General features: G+C 41.6%; 1 protein-coding gene and 1 long non-coding RNA gene across 2 annotated transcripts; one reads left to right on the top strand and one right to left on the bottom strand.

Moving 5' to 3' along the window:
* Positions 1-5159: 5159 nt before the first annotated feature.
* LOC125250056 (ovostatin homolog) lies at positions 5160-8236 on the top strand. The gene is made up of 7 exons (XM_048162385.1): positions 5160-5341; positions 5539-5722; positions 5787-5943; positions 6072-6124; positions 6250-6270; positions 6410-6575; positions 7294-8236. Exons 1-7 carry the CDS (start codon positions 5259-5261, stop codon positions 7329-7331), a joined length of 702 nt encoding a protein of 233 aa, XP_048018342.1. The 5' UTR covers positions 5160-5258; the 3' UTR covers positions 7332-8236.
* A 764-nt stretch (positions 8237-9000) lies between these two features.
* Positions 9001-10830, bottom strand: LOC125272477. The gene is made up of 2 exons (XR_007185849.1): positions 10118-10830; positions 9001-10045 (listed from the first exon to the last, which is right to left on the bottom strand). It is a non-coding gene; the product is annotated as an uncharacterized LOC125272477 (long non-coding RNA).
* Positions 10831-17445: the final 6615 nt, after the last annotated feature.

A 17445-nucleotide genomic window follows, 5' to 3' on the forward strand; every position in this document is an offset into this window, starting at 1 on the left:
TAAAATGCTTAAGCTTATTATTGCAAAGGTTAAAGAGCTGGTAATTCCTATGTAATGTTTATGTACAAGGATGCACTTTATTTTACAGTCCTATTTCCATGTACTTACTCTGAACATACTAGTGAACATACCAGTTAATGTGTAATTTATACCTGGCAAGAGCATACGTAACTTTCAAAGACACAAAACGTACATTTTTGTACGTTTAGAAAGGTGCTAAAATGTGCAATATTGACGTATAGCACTAAAACACAAAACTTAATGTTTTTAAGTATTACGAAGAGCGTTTAACATTTTAAACCCCATCCTGAACCAAAACATATTTTATACATAATGGACAGAAATGTGTAGGAAAATGACAATTTTATTAAAAATATAACATTAAAACGATATTTTAACATTTATTAAAACTCTGTAGGCCTACTGTTTTAAATAAAAGAATGACAGACAAGCGTAATCACAATTTATTTATTGCGAAAATGTCGTACCAAAAGTAGTTAAAATGCTGATGAGTTGCAGTCGCAGTCCTCTCTGGCGGTAAAAGTTTTTTTTTTTTTTTTTTTTTTTACAGAGCAGAATATGAGTGCACGTGAAGGCGTTCAAATGTTAATCCACTGAAACACGGCATGTCGTAATCTGTGACGAAGCAGGTGAGAGCCAATGAGCGTTTGATATCAGTGCCGTAAACCATGTCATAACGCTTCTCGAGGGTGGCACTACTTTCAAATTTAAATTATAACGAGCGCGAGCTTTGACTGTGATGGTCGCTGCTGCTGAGAATGAAGATGAAGATTGATGGATAAAGGGCTGAATTTGGATCTGTTCCTTACAAACATATGGATTCTAAATATATGGAGTACAGCAAACAAATAAAATGGGTGTGATTTGTGAATATATGTTGTGTTTTGATGTATCTTATGGTTGTATTGTCAAGAGCTGGTAATTCCTATGTAATGTTTATGTACAAGGGTTCACTTTATTTTACAGTCCTATTTCCATGTTCTGAACGTACTAATGAATATACCAGTTAGTTAATGCGTAAATTACACATTACTTAGGGTGAGGTATAAGAATGGTACAAGATACTTCTTGAGTACTGGATGATATACTTTTGCGGTTCAACTTGCCTAATCTTTACAGGACAATAATTCACTTAATAGGGGTATTTTGATGACATACATACAGATCAGTAACACTACTGTACTTGGTATACTCAGTTGTCATGTGTCAAAAGCCTTGCTTAAAAGGACTACTTGATAAGTATTAACACTATGAAGTGCTGTATAGTTACTGCAGTGTATCATTTTGATAAGCACATTTGTTTCACAGTAGTTAAGTGTCTGTTATTTGTGTCCACACTTGTCCGTGAGTACAACATAGTTACCATGTATATACCACTATTAAATACAGTAATGTGTCTTACTAGTTATCCACACATAAGTGCCTGTTATTACCCTGTCTGTAAGTACAAAATATGTACCATGTACGTAGGGGAGAGTGGGTAATGTGAGACATCGGGTAATGTGAGACACCCCTGTATCTCTGCAACGGAACACATTTGTGGTTATGTGACAATTATGTTTTCAAGCCCCTCACATTTCCCCTTGGCCATGAAGGAGAGGACCTCATGGTGCTGTGCTAAGCATGTTTTTTTCACAAAAATATTGTTTTTGCATGTAAAAGTAAATTTTCTTGCGGTCAACTTAATCAACTGTTGTGCCAAAGCAGACTGATTCAGGTAGAAAAACTTATATCATACATGTTGATGAACTATCAACATATAAAACCATGTGATGATGCTAGCTGAAGATTATCCTGAATTGCTAAGAGAGATTGTTTTTTTCTAAAATGTAGTGGTGGGGTAAGTGAGACAAATGCTTTGGGGTAAAGTGAGACATGAGGCACAAGTTAAATTTAGTCTTAAAAATATTTTAATGTAATATTACATTGCATATGTTTTATTTTTAATGTCATAAACATTGTAGAAAAGCCATCCTGCCAAGGCAAAACATCAGGAAGACAACCTCTGGGGCAAAACACCCCTCGAGGAGAATGATGTGGCACATGTTCCTAAAAGTGATGTAGTGAAGAAGCTGCCTCAACCTAAAAGGCCTGGAGAGATGGAGAGAGCAACTCCTCATCTTTCCCTGTAACCTTCAGGGCTGGAGTGTAGAGTAGGCCTAGTTGTAGAGTATGACAGTAGGTTGATGTTCTAATACAGGTGGGTCTAGTCCTGTGTTCTGAGTCCCAGGCTGTTCTAGCTGGTTCTGATTGTGCTTTGCTCTGACCTCCAGACACTAGCTGGCTCTAAGGGTGCGTTCACACTTGTAGTTCGATTTGGTTGGTTAATTTGGTCCGGACCAAATAAGAAAAAAAAAAACATTTAGTCCTGGTCCAATTAGCATTCAGATTGGCAATTTTATCACCGAACCAAAAGATACCGAACCTTGAGGCATAGGGATACATTCACAATGTTATTGGTCAGATTTTATGACGTATTGCCTATTTTGAACCGGAACTTAACAAAAATCCCAAACAATGCTGTGTGCTGAGGTAAATGCGCTCGTTGTGTGTGTGTAGCAGTGCGTAGCCTGTGTGTGATGGTACTTTGGCCAGCTGGGAACTCGTGAAGAGCTCATAAAATGTGTAAAGTAGTCAAAACAGCGGCAGGAATCCACCCACACAAACGAGACGAGCGTCTGATGCCTGTGATGGGCAAACTCGCGTCTATGACAAGAAAAACCGACATGCGTGAGGATTCTGTCCTTTTTAGGGCAGCGTTCACATATGTTCAAATGAACCGCACTGACTGAGCAATCGCATCAGGTGTTCTGACCCCCAGACTGTGCTCTGATCTAACTGGTTCTATCTGTCATTTGAATGTTAATTAAAATATTTTGAATTATATTATGTTGTATTTGATTTTGTTCAGAGTTAGAAAAGTGTTTAGAAAAAAAAATTGCTTAATTGACCAATCCCCATGATTCTGTTACTAGTCCGACATTAGTTCTGGAATGTGTGGTTGTCAAGCTAGCTGTCAGGATTCGAACTGTTACAACATGTGTTGTTATGGTAGTTTCAGAGTGGAAAAAGTAAGTGGATCAGTTTACCCCTTGATTTCTCTGGTCTGTCTCGGTTTACCCCTAAGCTGGGGTAAAGTGAGACACAAGACGACTTTTTTTAAAACAATCATATTTTCACTGACCTTCGTCTGAATACATTCTGATCATTTCTATGGCTAGGAAACATCCTGAATTAATGGGAAATGTGTAAATTTTACTGATATATCATTTTAGCTCGCTTAGAGGGGAGCAAATGTAAAAAGTGTCTCACTTTACCCCACTCTCCCCTACTATTAGTAAGTACAGTAATGTGTCTGTTAGTTACCATGTACGGACACTATAAGTAAGCACCTGTTATTACCCAACACTTGTCTATAGGTACAAATTACCATGTATGTACCATTGGAAAGTACAGCAGTGTTTCTTATTAGTTCCCATGTACATACATGTCAGGTAAGTACCTTGTGTTACCACTCTTTTACCTGTATGTACAACATAATTACTTTATATGTACCAGGAAAGTACACGTACTGTAAAATAAAGTGCTACCGAAAAGTCCTTTGTGTTGAGCCCTGCAGCAGCTCTAAATAGTCACTGTCCTATTACATGAAAGGTAAAATATCTTGATTGATCCACGTCCTGCAGAGTGCAAAAGATTGGTTGATCAGCAATCAGGGTTCAGATGGCTGTTTTCGTGCATTACATTTCTTAAAATACATTAACCAATAGGCTTGGTGTGAGACCATTGCTCTAAACCAGTGTTGTTGTTTTTTTGTTTTTTTTTTCCTTTATTAAAGGGTGGAGTGGGTGACAACATGTGTATGTGCTGCTGTTCATGCTTTCTGTCTCACAGGTTTCCAAAGGTGTCCCCATGACTTACACTCTGCACCTGAATCAGGTTCTTGCAGTGAATAATCTCAATCCAGGGGTCATCAACGTTTATGACTACTATCAAACAAGTATGCTTTATCATCCTAATCATGCTTTGCTCTGGCTGAATTCACTTAACATGATTCAGCTCATTTCCTGTTCCTCTTTCAGGCGATGCGCTTGAGACCACCTACACATGCCCTGTTAATGATTTGATTCCGTACTGGCTACAGCACACATGAATGAAATAAAACTGATTTAATACAATCAGTCCTTTTGTTGCCTCTTTTTTTGTGCCTCATCAGTGATTGTTTGAATCAGGGAGATGCAGTGTTCATGAATTTCTGTTTGTCCTGTGACTTCAAATCCTTGCAAGACTGAAATGAACTTCACTCAGGCAGTGGCTGTTTGAGCTTTCACTTTTTGGAGTTGTTTAAAGTTGGTTTCTTGACTACATGCTCATGATTTGTAGGTGTTGTATTGTTTACTTAAATGAAATGATTCACTTGGCCTAGTCTACTACAGATTGCTATGGAGGAAAAGAGAATGTTACTGATCAAAGTTAACTCGTTTGACTTTTCTTTTTACACGGCAAATCACAGGAGCATGTCATTCACGCTCCACCGCTTACTTTAGTTTCATACAGATTACACTGCAGGAGAATGTTTTAAATGTGAATTATTGTATTTAAAAGTACATTCCAAGCTTTCTTTAGATGTGTGTTTCATGTTTGTGTGGTTATTCGCTGAGTTTCAGAAAGTTTCTTGTGGAGACAGACTGCTGAAAGCACACCCTGTTTATTATCTTTATTTTACAAAAGCAGAAAGTTGTTGTGAGTGTACACAAATAAAAATAAACCATTTATAGTTTATAATGATGTCTTGCACTTACCTGTATGGCCAAAAATGACGGAGCATTTTAAGTTGTTTCAGCTGTCATGAGGAAACATTAAATGCTCTTAATGATCAGAAACATGCTTTATCTTCAAATCCAAGCAATGGAAACATCTTGAGAGCTGGTTAAGATTGAAATAAAAGACTTGCGATTATTCTTTTACAATGTATTACGTATCATTAGCAGTATTTAAAATAATGTGCTATGTTTTAAAAGCTATACGAGATGGAGTAATTAACTGACTAAATTAATTCCATGTTGGAATTAACAAGCTTAATGAATTCCACCAGACAATTAAGAGCATTTAAATATTGCTGCAATCAGTGCAGCTGATTGAGAAAAAGCTGTCAAGCAGTAAACAGAGCTTAGTAAAGTTCTGTAGGGTTTCTGAGAGTTACCTGAGTTGGTCTTGGTTTTGGATGATCCTTCTTTATGGCTGTAAAGGAGATTTGTGTTTGGAAAGTGCTCATTTTAGTCCTTTTCCTCTTTGCTGTTGAGGGACAGAGATCAGGACCGTAAGTAAATTGGTTTTGATGGGTTTTGTAGTTTTAACCTGATTCCTCAAAGTTTATGCATTATTCAGCAAAATGACTGTGTTCTTAGTCTGTATTATTATAGCAACTACTTTTGTGATCATAAACTTGCATGAATACAGTAGTTCGGATCGGACTTATGATTTCTGACACTAAACATCTGTCTGATGTTTCCACAGATCCTTCATGGTGACGTTCCCTGCAGTGATTGAGTCCGGCTCTGATGCCAAATTGTGTGCAAGTCTTTTAAAACCCAATGAGAGTCTTGCAATGACTGTTTCTCTGCTTGATGACAAAAACAAGACGACTCAACTTGTGCAGCAGAGATCTTCAACAGAGTTTCACCGCTGCTTTACTTTCCAGGTCTGTCATTGTGTGGCACATGCAGCATTTTCATCTGTTTTTGTAACAACACGTTTCTCTACAGGCACCTCAAGTAGATGGAGAATCAGTGCAGAAGTTGAAGGTGGTAGTTCAAGGAAGGGTCTTCAAAATGACCGAAGAGAGGAAAGTCATGTTCAGATCTTACCTACCTTTGACCTTCATCCAAACAGACAAACCCATCTACAATCCAGGACAAACGGGTGAGCTGTGAATGACCCTTGATTGATAATGAGAAGCGATCAGAACTTGTAGTGTAATGGACTTTCTACATGTTCAAGTGCATTATGTAATAGATGTGAGTGTTTATCGGCATTTTTACCTTTTGCAGTGAATTTTAGAGTTGTGACCATGAATGCCACACTTGTGCCCCTTGATGCAATGGTAAGATCTCCTCTATCTGTCGTCATATTCAGCTTTTTTTTTTCTTTTTTTTTTTTTCTTCTTGCTGTTTCTTCATCAGCATGAATGCAACGTAAATGTCTAATTTTACTGCTTTTGTCTTACAGTACAGTCTGGTGGAGGTGGAGGTGAGAATTTGCTCTGGTGCAAGTCTTTAAATGGCACTGATGCTTCGTTTCTGGATTTTTTTTTTTTTTTTTTTTTTTTTTTTTTTTTGGTTTGTTTTTCTTGAGGTTTTTTTTTTTTTTTTTTTCTTTTTTCAAATAGGACAATAATAATAACCGGATTGGTCAGTGGACAAACGTTTCCTCAACGAGGTGGATATTGCAGCTTTCTCATGAGTTAAACCCAGAGGCTCAGATAGGGATGTACACACTAAAGGCTTTTATTGGTGACCGAGAGATCTCCCAGGTTTTTGAGGTGAAAAAATATGGTAAGTCATTGTTAAAGTGCAAAAGTACAACTGGGTCATTCTTCAATTGGGGTGGCAAATAAGAGGCAGAAATTGTAAAAATTCTTGTTTTCTTTTAATAAAATGTATTGCTATGCATTTAAAATTAGTTTAATATGCTATATCCGTTAAAATTGAAGCGTATGCAACTTTAGGTAGGGATGGATGGATACTTTTTTTTTTATTATTTTTTTTTTTTAAAGGACTTTTTATTTTTAAAAGAAATGTTTAATTGTTCATCTTGGCTCCTATTTTTGCCAAAACTTTTTTTTTTTTTTTTTTTTTTTTTTTTTAAATGCATCAAAAAAGACAGGAAAAATGGTCCGTGCAACCTTTTATAGTCTTTACTCTAAGAGATTAAAACCACCTTACAGTCTAAAAACATTAAATTATAAGATTAAAATGGCTTTGTAGGAAAAATTTCAGATACATTTTGAAGTAACACCACAGGCTTCATATTGAATAAAGTTTAACAATTAAAAGTTTGAGCAAAATAATGAATTTCATCATAAGTAGGATTACAAGAAGTGTCTACTCTGATAAAAGAGAATTTAGAGAAAAACTTTATTAAAAATGTATAACTAAAACAACCTGGAACCTGTTTCTCACTCCTTTTTAAAGGGATAGTTCAACAAAAAAATGAAAATTATCATACTCCCTCATGATGTTCCAAACCTGTATAAATTTCTTTGTTCTGTAGGCCTACACAATGGAAGATATTTGGAAAAATGTTTGTAACCCAGCAGATCTCACCCCCTGCAACTTATCAACATAACACCACAGACACTAATAAAGTGTGACACATGAAATTATTAAAATTCTTAAAGTTAAATTTTGACAAGAATGTACTCCTGGGCTGCGTTCAACCCCGACAAAATGTTGCAAAACGTTTTTTAAACGGAAACGGTGGTGCGTTGAACACCCTGTTCTGATGACGCAGGAGTTGCAACTATGGCAGCTGAGAAGGCCATTCTTTGTGTTCTTTTTGAAGAATTTTCAGAGCCTGATGAAATCGGTATAAAGATGTTTAATACTTCAAAATACGCTCTGTTACAGTCACTGCCCTTGCCATCCAGAATAAAAGAGAACATCCCAATCGAGTAAAGGGATTTGTGGGAACTTTTAATTGTGATACAACATTTGTCTCTCTTTTCAGCATGAAAAGACAAACATTTCAGGTGAAGGATAATCCATTTCTTACCTCTGAGACTGTTATGATATATTATTTTTATTGTGAGTATTAGGCTTATCATTATTGATGATCACTGTTGTTGTGCTATTGTAATATTTAGCCTACCACTATATAATCAGAGGAGAATATAAATTTATTAAAGTGTCACTTCACAATACAATAGCAAAATATATAAGTATAGTATTTTTATATTACATTAATACTCATTGTGCAGGATGTCTCTTTAATACCGCGTGGTTCATATACATCCTGCCGCTCGTATACATCCTGTCATTTCTGACACACCCACCAAACAAGAGAAAATGTATCTCAAACCTGTTGCACACCGTTTCCAGGAAACATGTTGTTCAACCCGGAAAACGTAGCAAAACGTTGCGCACTGGTTTGAGCTTGAACGTGCCCCTGATGCACCCCTCAGATCAGTCAGCACCTGCAATGACCTTTACACACAGGAAGTCCAAATAGAGTTCCCCCTTTTCTTAAAGGGGCGACATCCATTGTTGTAATACCACAGACATGAATTTGGGGGACACTACTTTTTTTTTTTTTTTTTTTTTTTTTTTTTTTTTTAAATCTCTCATTTAACAATTTAATACTATTGTATGTTAAATAAAATCTATATTCCCAATTTAACCACTTTATTTGTTAAATGTAATATTGTTGCAATTACATTCCATGATACCTCTGTGAGGTATGGCGGGAACATGCGTATTTTGTTACAAATGCAATCTTTCTAACTTATGTAATTTAAAACAAAAATAGTGCACAAATTGTTTGTTCTACAGAATACAAACATGCAACAATTTTAGAATTTATTGGTATTTAAAGTTTTTCAACTTGTAAAGTAGAGCAGTGTTGTGCCAGTTCATACCTAAAGAGAACTAGCTCAAAGTTCAGTTCACACAGATGATAATGAACTAGTTCATGTTCATAGTTCTTTTTTTTTTTAAATGAACTAAGTTCACATATCTAAAAATGAACTAGTTCACGTTCATTTGTTAAATTCTTTTTAAGATAGGCCACTATCTTACTCAATAGAACCTCTTTACCATCCATTACCAGCTGCAAATCACTGCAACTCCAAAACTAATCAAAATTATTGTACCAATAAACAAGAGACAATTATTATAGCCAGGAGAAAAATAATATTTACCCCTTAAATAATGTGTAATCATGATATGTAGAAATTGGAAAAAACAAGGTGCAGTCAAGGTATACTGTATGTTCAGTGAAACTTTTATTTAGCCAGCATGAACCAAATTACAGGACTTAAAAATAAGGTATATTCAGGTTCATGGGGAAAAGATCAGTCTACTGACAAAAATCCAGCATATTCTGAACGGCAGTAACTATGTAAACCAGACCAAAGTAGTCATGTACTGTAATGTAAACTTAGCTTGGGCTTACCCTGCTTAATGTGCAATACTCAACCAACACATTTTCACACCTTCAAAAGGAAGTAAACAGTGAACAGCAGGTCCTTTACTAAATGCAGTGAGCTTAACTTGGGTGGGTGTGCTTGGCGGCGGTCCTCTCTTCGTTAATGATTTCTTGCGTTCATCATTCAGTCGCAGATATTTGCCAAGATAGCTCGGATGGCGTAACTCGATGTGTCGTTTCAAATTTGAACTCGATGTGGCTGACGTACGTACTTGTTTGTTTAGTCCCGGTGGGCACAGTTTGCACAAAAACGTGAGGTTTTTTCCGTCTGAGTCTTCCTTTGTTTGTACATAAAACTCTGCTAAGTGCTCTTCAAAACTGGCTTCAGCTGTAGCTAAGTTTGAATCACGTTAACTAGTACTAGCACTAGTCATGATGCTGCACCATCAAGGTGTTTGCTGTAAACAGTCGTGTCGTAAAACCTGAGTTTTCAAATGAGCGTGAACGTGAACTGCGCATGCTGCTCATTCCTGCCAGAGTGAGCGCCGCTCTCGTTCACGTTCATTGAATGAAAAGTGACTCGTTCAGTTCAGCGTTCGGCGAAAATATGAACGCGTTCAGTGAACGTCGTTCATTGAACGCGTTCATGCACAACACTGGGAGGCGCATCCCGTGACATTCATCTGGTAGCAGAACAAATATTCACATTCAAGTCAAGCACATGTCAAGTCAAGAAAAAAGAAACTTCTGTCTGACAAGTCACACCTTTACAGTTTTATTCAGGCACTGGCGGGACACGCCTGGAACGTCAGCATATTGAAAAGGCTCACGGCACACTTCCACAAACACTTGACCAGGTACAGGTTGGCCATAAGTGTATCTGGGAAACATCACAAGGAACAAGATCAGGAACAGACAAACCACAAGACAAGAAAATAAGAGCCTCACTCACTTGGCACAAGCCTCAACTTTCAGTCCCACATCTGCAACGCTGTATGTCTGTGGTTACAGTCACATCAAACTTGGGCAAAACTAAACCAGAAGCAAACTGCTTAATTACCTCAGAGCTGCAGTTGGGTCATTCTTCATTTGTGGCGGCAGATGGTGTCCCTCTACTTCAGTGTTGTGCATGAACGCGTTCAATGAACGACGTTCACTGAACGCGTTCATATTTTCGCCGAACGCTGAACTGAACGAGTCACTTTTCATTCAATGAACGTGAACGAGAGCGGCGCTCACTCTGGCAGGAATGAGCAGCATGCGCAGTTCACGTTCACGCTCATTTGAAAACTCAGGTTTTACGACACGACTGTTTACAGCAAACACCTTGATGGTGCAGCATCATGACTAGTGCTAGTACTAGTTAACGTGATTCAAACTTAGCTACAGCTGAAGCCAGTTTTGAAGAGCACTTAGCAGAGTTTTATGTACAAACAAAGGAAGACTCAGACGGAAAAAACCTCACGTTTTTGTGCAAACTGTGCCCACCGGGACTAAACAAACAAGTACGTACGTCAGCCACATCGAGTTCAAATTTGAAACGACACATCGAGTTACGCCATCCGAGCTATCTTGGCAAATATCTGCGACTGAATGATGAACGCAAGAAATCATTAACGAAGAGAGGACCGCCGCCAAGCACACCCACCCAAGTTAAGCTCACTGCATTTAGTAAAGGACCTGCTGTTCACTGTTTACTTCCTTTTGAAGGTGTGAAAATGTGTTGGTTGAGTATTGCACATTAAGCAGGGTAAGCCCAAGCTAAGTTTACATTACAGTACATGACTACTTTGGTCTGGTTTACATAGTTACTGCCGTTCAGAATATGCTGGATTTTTGTCAGTAGACTGATCTTTTCCCCATGAACCTGAATATACCTTATTTTTAAGTCCTGTAATTTGGTTCATGCTGGCTAAATAAAAGTTTCACTGAACATACAGTATACCTTGACTGCACCTTGTTTTTTCCAATTTCTACATATCATGATTACACATTATTTAAGGGGTAAATATTATTTTTCTCCTGGCTATAATAATTGTCTCTTGTTTATTGGTACAATAATTTTGATTAGTTTTGGAGTTGCAGTGATTTGCAGCTGGTAATGGATGGTAAAGAGGTTCTATTGAGTAAGATAGTGGCCTATCTTAAAAAGAATTTAACAAATGAACGTGAACTAGTTCATTTTTAGATATGTGAACTTAGTTCATTTAAAAAAAAAAAGAACTATGAACATGAACTAGTTCATTATCATCTGTGTGAACTGAACTTTGAGCTAGTTCTCTTTAGGTATGAACTGGCACAACACTGGACCTTAGTTTGAAAAAAAAATATTACTGGTGTAATCTTAAAGGGTTAGTTCACCCAAAAATGAAACTTCTCTCATTAAATGGGCTATAAGATTTTCACTTTAAGAATAAAAAAGAATAAAAATACCCCTGTATGTTTGCAGATATTTAGGAAACATGCTAAGTTCACCTACTCGTTTCTCAGAAAACAATGCTACAGCCAGATATTCTACTTTGAAATGTGTGTTCCGTGTCGGAATGTCTGTTTTTGTTTTGGTCTGTGCGAAACCGTGTGCTGCCAGTTTATTCAATAGTATTTCGACATCACAGGTTGCCAGTTGGCGGAAAACACCACGTATTACAGCCATGAAAACCAGCAAACAAACTGGGTCAGAGAATCACAGATTCTACTTGACCTAAAAAGCCTCTGAATCCATCTAAATATCTCTATGAACAACAGCATATTAAAACAGATAAATCAACTCATCAGCATACAGTGTGTAAGTCTCCTCAGCTTTCATTGTCAATTGTGCTCCCTCTTGTTGCTCATCCTCAAGCTGGCCACCCGAGTCTTTGAACGAGGGGGCGGGACAAACAATATTTTGAAATTGAACTGCAGTACCTGTTTCGACCACTGGGTGTCATTCCTACATGGAGCTCCTTTAATTACTCACCCTAATGTCATTCCAAGGATTTTATTGAGGAGAGACAAATTTGTTGAATAAAGTCATTATTTTTGTTTTGTTTTTGTGTACAAAAAGTATCCCTGACAGCAACATAGTGTCGGCCTAGATCTGTCTATCATGGGATTCTCGTCACTTCATTACATTAAGGTTAACACACTTTAGTCATTTCAACTGTTTTAACGGTCTTTTCTGGACAGTGAATGCTGTAATTTCATTGCTTTCAATGGAGGATAAAAAAAAAACCTCTTGAATTTGATCAAAAATTAATTTGTGTTCTGAAGATGAACGAAGGTCTTACGGGTGTAGAACGACATGAGGGTGAGTAATTAATGACAGTAATTTCATTTTTGGGTGAACCAACCCTTTAAGTTGAAACAATGTATATTTTAAGATATGTCAGTGCAAGTTGCTTTCAGTTAAAACGGCTCAAACATGCATATTAGTCTGGGACTAGGGTTAAACCTTGTCTGTGAAACAGGGTCAAAATTCATGAAGTCATGCCATTAAATGTTGCATGCACTGCAAAAACTCTTCCTCAGTATTACATCTTTAAATCAAGATGGATTTACTTACCAAAAATGAATATATGAAGTGTTGTTTTCTGAGAAACTGAACAATAATGAGTTTATGCTTCAAACAAGAATAAATATCTGTCAGTAGTGGTGTAGTACAGTTAAAGTTCGTGACTGGGAAGGAAGAGGTCTGGGTCGACGAACAACTGCTGACTGAGCTTTTATTGAGAATAAAGTTCAACAGAAAGGCTGTGTAGAGCGCAACAACATCAACATAAACATCCACAAAGGGCTTCACTCCAGATTCGGTAGTCACAATCCACAAGGGCTTCACTCTAGATAGCGCGCTGCGCCTCAGTCAGCAGTTCCCCTCTCCCTCACCAACTCCTGCTTCTCACGGCGTCTTATCCCGTCTCCGCGCCAATCACTAGAACGAGACACAGGTGTTCGTGATTTGTAATCAACCCACTCACTTACCAAGCGTCTCCCGCTATTCTCTCCGGTTGCAGACCTCCGGCCTGCAGCCGTCCGGCCTGCAGAACCCCCCCCCACCCCCCCGCACCTGCCCATGCCCCAAGTGGAAGCCCAGATACTTTACCTCCACGCGCCCAATCGCACACTTCTTCGGGTTGGCCGTGAGCCCAGCCCCTCTCAGCGATCTCAGGACGGCTCTCACATGCTGCATATGCCGCTGCCAATCATTACTATAGATAATAATATCATCTAGATAGGCAGCCGCATACGCACCATGGGGCCGGAGAATTTTATCCATGAGTCGCTGAAAGGTAGCTGGTGCCCGGAACAGCCCGAACGGAAGGGTAACAAATTGGTGTAATCCGAACGCCGTCGTGAAAGCTGTCTTTTCTTTGGATAAAGGCGACAAGGGGATCTGCCAGTATCCTTTAGTTAAGTCCAGTGTCGAATAAAATCGAGCCGCACCGAGCCGGTCAAGCAATTCGTCCACCCGCGGCATTGGATACGCGTCGAATTTCGACACTGCATTCACCCTGCGATAGTCCACACAGAAACGGACCGAGCCGTCGGTCTTGGGGACCAAAACTATCGGGCTCGCCCAGTTACTGCTGGACTCTTCTATTACTCCCATCTTAAGCATTGCCTCTAATTCGCCCTGAACTACCTTTTTCTTGTGCTCAGGTAATCTGTACGGCCGGCTGCGAACAACCACGCCCGGCTCCGTCTCGACGTGGTGCTGAATGAGGTTGGTACGCCCCGGCAGGGGAGAGAACACGTCTGCAAACTCCGCTTGCAACTTAGATAGATCAGTGAGCTGGGAGGGCGAGAGGTGATCTCCTCCTGGGGTCAGAGCGAGGGATTGAATTTTTACATTCGCCTCTGGCCCGAGATCATCCTCCCCGCTAATCACCGTCGCCAGCATCACTGATTCTGCCTCATTCCATTTTTTAAGGAGATTGAGGTGATAAATTTGACGTGCCCCCTCCTGTCAGACCGTACCACCTCATAATCGAGCTCGCCCACTTGCCGTGTAACCTCAAAGGGTCCTTGCCACTTTGCAAGTAATTTCGAACTTGAAGTAGGGAGCAATACAAGTACTTTCTCTCCTGGTGCAAATTTGCGTAAATTAGATCGTCTGTTATACAGCTGGCTCTGTTTGTGCTGGGCTTGTAACAAATTCTCCATTGATAGCCGCCCCAAAGTGTGGAGTTTTGCTCTCAAGTCCAGCACATACTGAATTTCGTTTTTGGCCTGAGATGGTCCATCCTCCCAAGCCTCCCTTAGGACATCCAGCACCCCGCGAGGCTGGCGTCCAAAGAGAAGCTCGAAGGGGGAAAACCCCGTGGAGACTTGCGGGACCTCTCGCACTGCGAATAACAGAGGTTCTAACCACTTATCCCAATTTTTGGCGTCTTCTTGCACGAACTTACGAATCATGGATTTAAGCGTGCGATTAAAACGTTCGACCAGCCCGTCCGTTTGTGGGTGAAAGACGCTGGTACGAACCGATTTAATGCCCAGTAATTCGTACAGTTCGCGTAACGTGCGTGACATAAACGCCGTGCCCTGATCAGTGAGGATTTCTTTTGGAATCCCCACTCGGGAGATTAAACGAAACAGTGCATCCGCAACACTCTTAGCGGAAATGTTGCGGAGCGCCACTGCCTCAGGATATCGCGTTGCATAATCAACAATGACTAATGCAAAGCGATGTCCCCTTGCTGATCGTTCTAATGGCCCGATGAGGTCCATACCAATTCTTTCGAAGGGGACCTGCATTAATGGGAGTGGGCGCAATGGCGCTTTTGGGGTGGCCGGTGGGTTTACCAGCTGGCATTCACGACAAGACGCGCACCACCTGCGTACATTCTCGTGAATGCCCGGCCAGAAGAATCGGGTCATGAGCCGATTTAGTGTCGCCGTCTGTCCTAAATGCCCCGCCATCGGATTAGAATGAGCCGCGTGGAAAAGCATTTCCCTGCGGCTCTTTGGAACTAATAACTGGGTTGTATCCTCTTTTGTCTGAGTGTCTTGGGTCACTCGGTACAACCTATCTTTTATAATCGCGAAATATGGATAAGCAAGCGGACATGCAGGCTGGAGAGGCTGACCATCAATCATACAGACCTTTTCAAACGCATGTTTTAGCGTCTCATCCTGGGACTGCTCCAGGGGAAAATCATCGCGCTCCGGAAGAATTAGTCTTCCGGCTTCACTCTGTTCCCCTGCAGCAGCGCTCTCCGGTCCCTGATCAGTCTCTCCCGCCTGCACTCGCGCCTGCCTACCCCGCATTTTCTTTTCCCAAGAGGCATCCGAGCATAAATAACCCAATAATTGACTGAACGCCGGCCAATTTGTTCCCAAAATTATCGGATGCCGGAGGTGCGGGTTAACTGCAACCTCAACACTATGCTTTTGTCCCCGGGATTTAATTATGACGGGCATTACAGGATATTTCACCACATCCCCGTGCACACACCGAACCCCAACCATGCGGCCTGTATCCAATGCCCCAGATGAAATCAGGCTTTGATGGACCGAGGTTTGGTTACAGCCAGAGTCCACCAAGGCCTGATAGGTACCCCCCTTGATACGCACAGGTATCTGGTACTCGCCAGCTTGACCAGGGGCAGCTTGTGGACGGTCGGGGATCCGGATCATGGTCCCAACTTCCATAACCGGACCTTTATCCACAAAATGATCCGGGTCCCCACACCGCCAACAAGCCGGCCCAGACCTGCCCGCCGCTCCTGTGGCAGAGAGTGGGCTGAACGGCTGACGCGGAGAAAGGGGAGAAGCAGGAGAGGGGCCCGTCCCGGCGGCAGTGAGTCCCGCCCCCCTGGGGTCCATAGAGCGCCGTTGGGGCCGTCCCGCCCCGCCCCCGGGGCGGAACGCGAGGTGGGCCGGGCGGACGAGACCTGGGAAGAGGGACAGGTCTAGAGAGAGAGGGGGACAAAAGAGAAGGAGAGAGAGAGACAGCTGGAAGGGGTTCGCCGACCCCTTGGCACGCCACCATGTGGTCCTCCGCCAATTGGATGGCTGAGTCCAGCGACGTGGGGCGGTGGCACTGGACCCACTCGGCCGTCTTCTCCGGGAGGCGAGTGATGAACTGCTCCAGCACCATGCGATCGATGGCCAGATCCACGTCGCTTCCCTCAGCCAGCAACCATTTGCGGCACGCGTCCCGGAGCTGTTGGGCCACCATGAAGGGCCGGCCGGACTCACCCAGGTCGAGGGAACGGAAGCGTTGTCGATGTTGTTCCGGGGTCCGGCCAACCCGATGGATGATGGCCCGCCGCAGGTCGTCGTAGACCAGGAGGTTCTGGACTGGCAGCTGCTGTGCCGCCACCTGTGATTCACCCGAGAGGAGCGGGACCAACCTCATAGACCACTGGTCCCGCGGCCATTCACACACTTCGGCGGACCTCTCAAAGAGCTCGAGAAAAACTTCTGGATCATCCAGTGGGCCCATTTTATTTAACGGCAGGTGGGCAGGCACAGCTGGCTGCCCGCGGGGCTCCCGAAGAACCTCCCGGTCAATCCAGCTCCGGAACGCCTCGCGGTCCTCCTGCTGGGTCCGGAGGATGGCTTGGTAACACCGCTCCTGGTCTTGGCGCAGACCCAGCAGGGCCTGTTGTTGCTCTTGGTGCAGGACCGCGAGGGACGCGATGATGTCCGCAAATGGGGTGGAGGACGATGGCTGCATGGCGGCGTACTCCCGTCTTCCTTCCCGGGTTTCGGCACCAGTGTAGTACAGTTAAAGTTCGTGACTGGGAAGGAAGAGGTCTGGGTCGACGAACAACTGCTGACTGAGCTTTTATTGAGAATAAAGTTCAACAGAAAGGCTGTGTAGAGCGCAACAACATCAACATAAACATCCACAAAGGGCTTCACTCCAGATTCGGTAGTCACAATCCACAAGGGCTTCACTCTAGATAGCGCGCTGCGCCTCAGTCAGCAGTTCCCCTCTCTCTCACCAACTCCTGCTTCTCACGGCGTCTTATCCCGTCTCCGCGCCAATCACTAGAATGAGACACAGGTGTTCGTGATTTGTAATCAACCCACTCACTTACCAAGCGTCTCCCGCTATTCTCTCCGGTTGCAGACCTCGCTGAACCACGCCCCCCTCGCCACAAGGGGATAAGAACTTGTTTGATTTTTCTGAGCCCATTGGATATTTGTTCTTGTTTTAATCATAAACACTTCATTTTAGTCATTTTGCTTCTCTAGTAAATGACATTTGCACTGGAAAAAGGGCCAATAATAATAAAAATATATTTTTTTTATTATTATTATTATTTTTTTTGCAATTTGATCAAAATG

Source organism: Megalobrama amblycephala, linkage group LG1 (assembly GCF_018812025.1).
Source record: "Megalobrama amblycephala isolate DHTTF-2021 linkage group LG1, ASM1881202v1, whole genome shotgun sequence".
In the NCBI taxonomy this organism is placed as follows: Eukaryota; Metazoa; Chordata; class Actinopteri; order Cypriniformes; family Xenocyprididae; genus Megalobrama; species Megalobrama amblycephala.

Bases quoted from the DNA above. Each gene is read 5' to 3' on its own strand.
- LOC125250056 (XM_048162385.1), top strand. From the start codon at position 5,259: ATGGCTGTAAAGGAGATTTGTGTTTGGAAAGTGCTCATTTTAGTCCTT. The intron at 5,944-6,071 runs GTGAGCTGTGAA...TACCTTTTGCAG, and splicing joins CTACAATCCAGGACAAACGG to TGAATTTTAGAGTTGTGACC. The intron at 6,271-6,409 runs GTGAGAATTTGC...TTTTTCAAATAG, and splicing joins ACAGTCTGGTGGAGGTGGAG to GACAATAATAATAACCGGAT.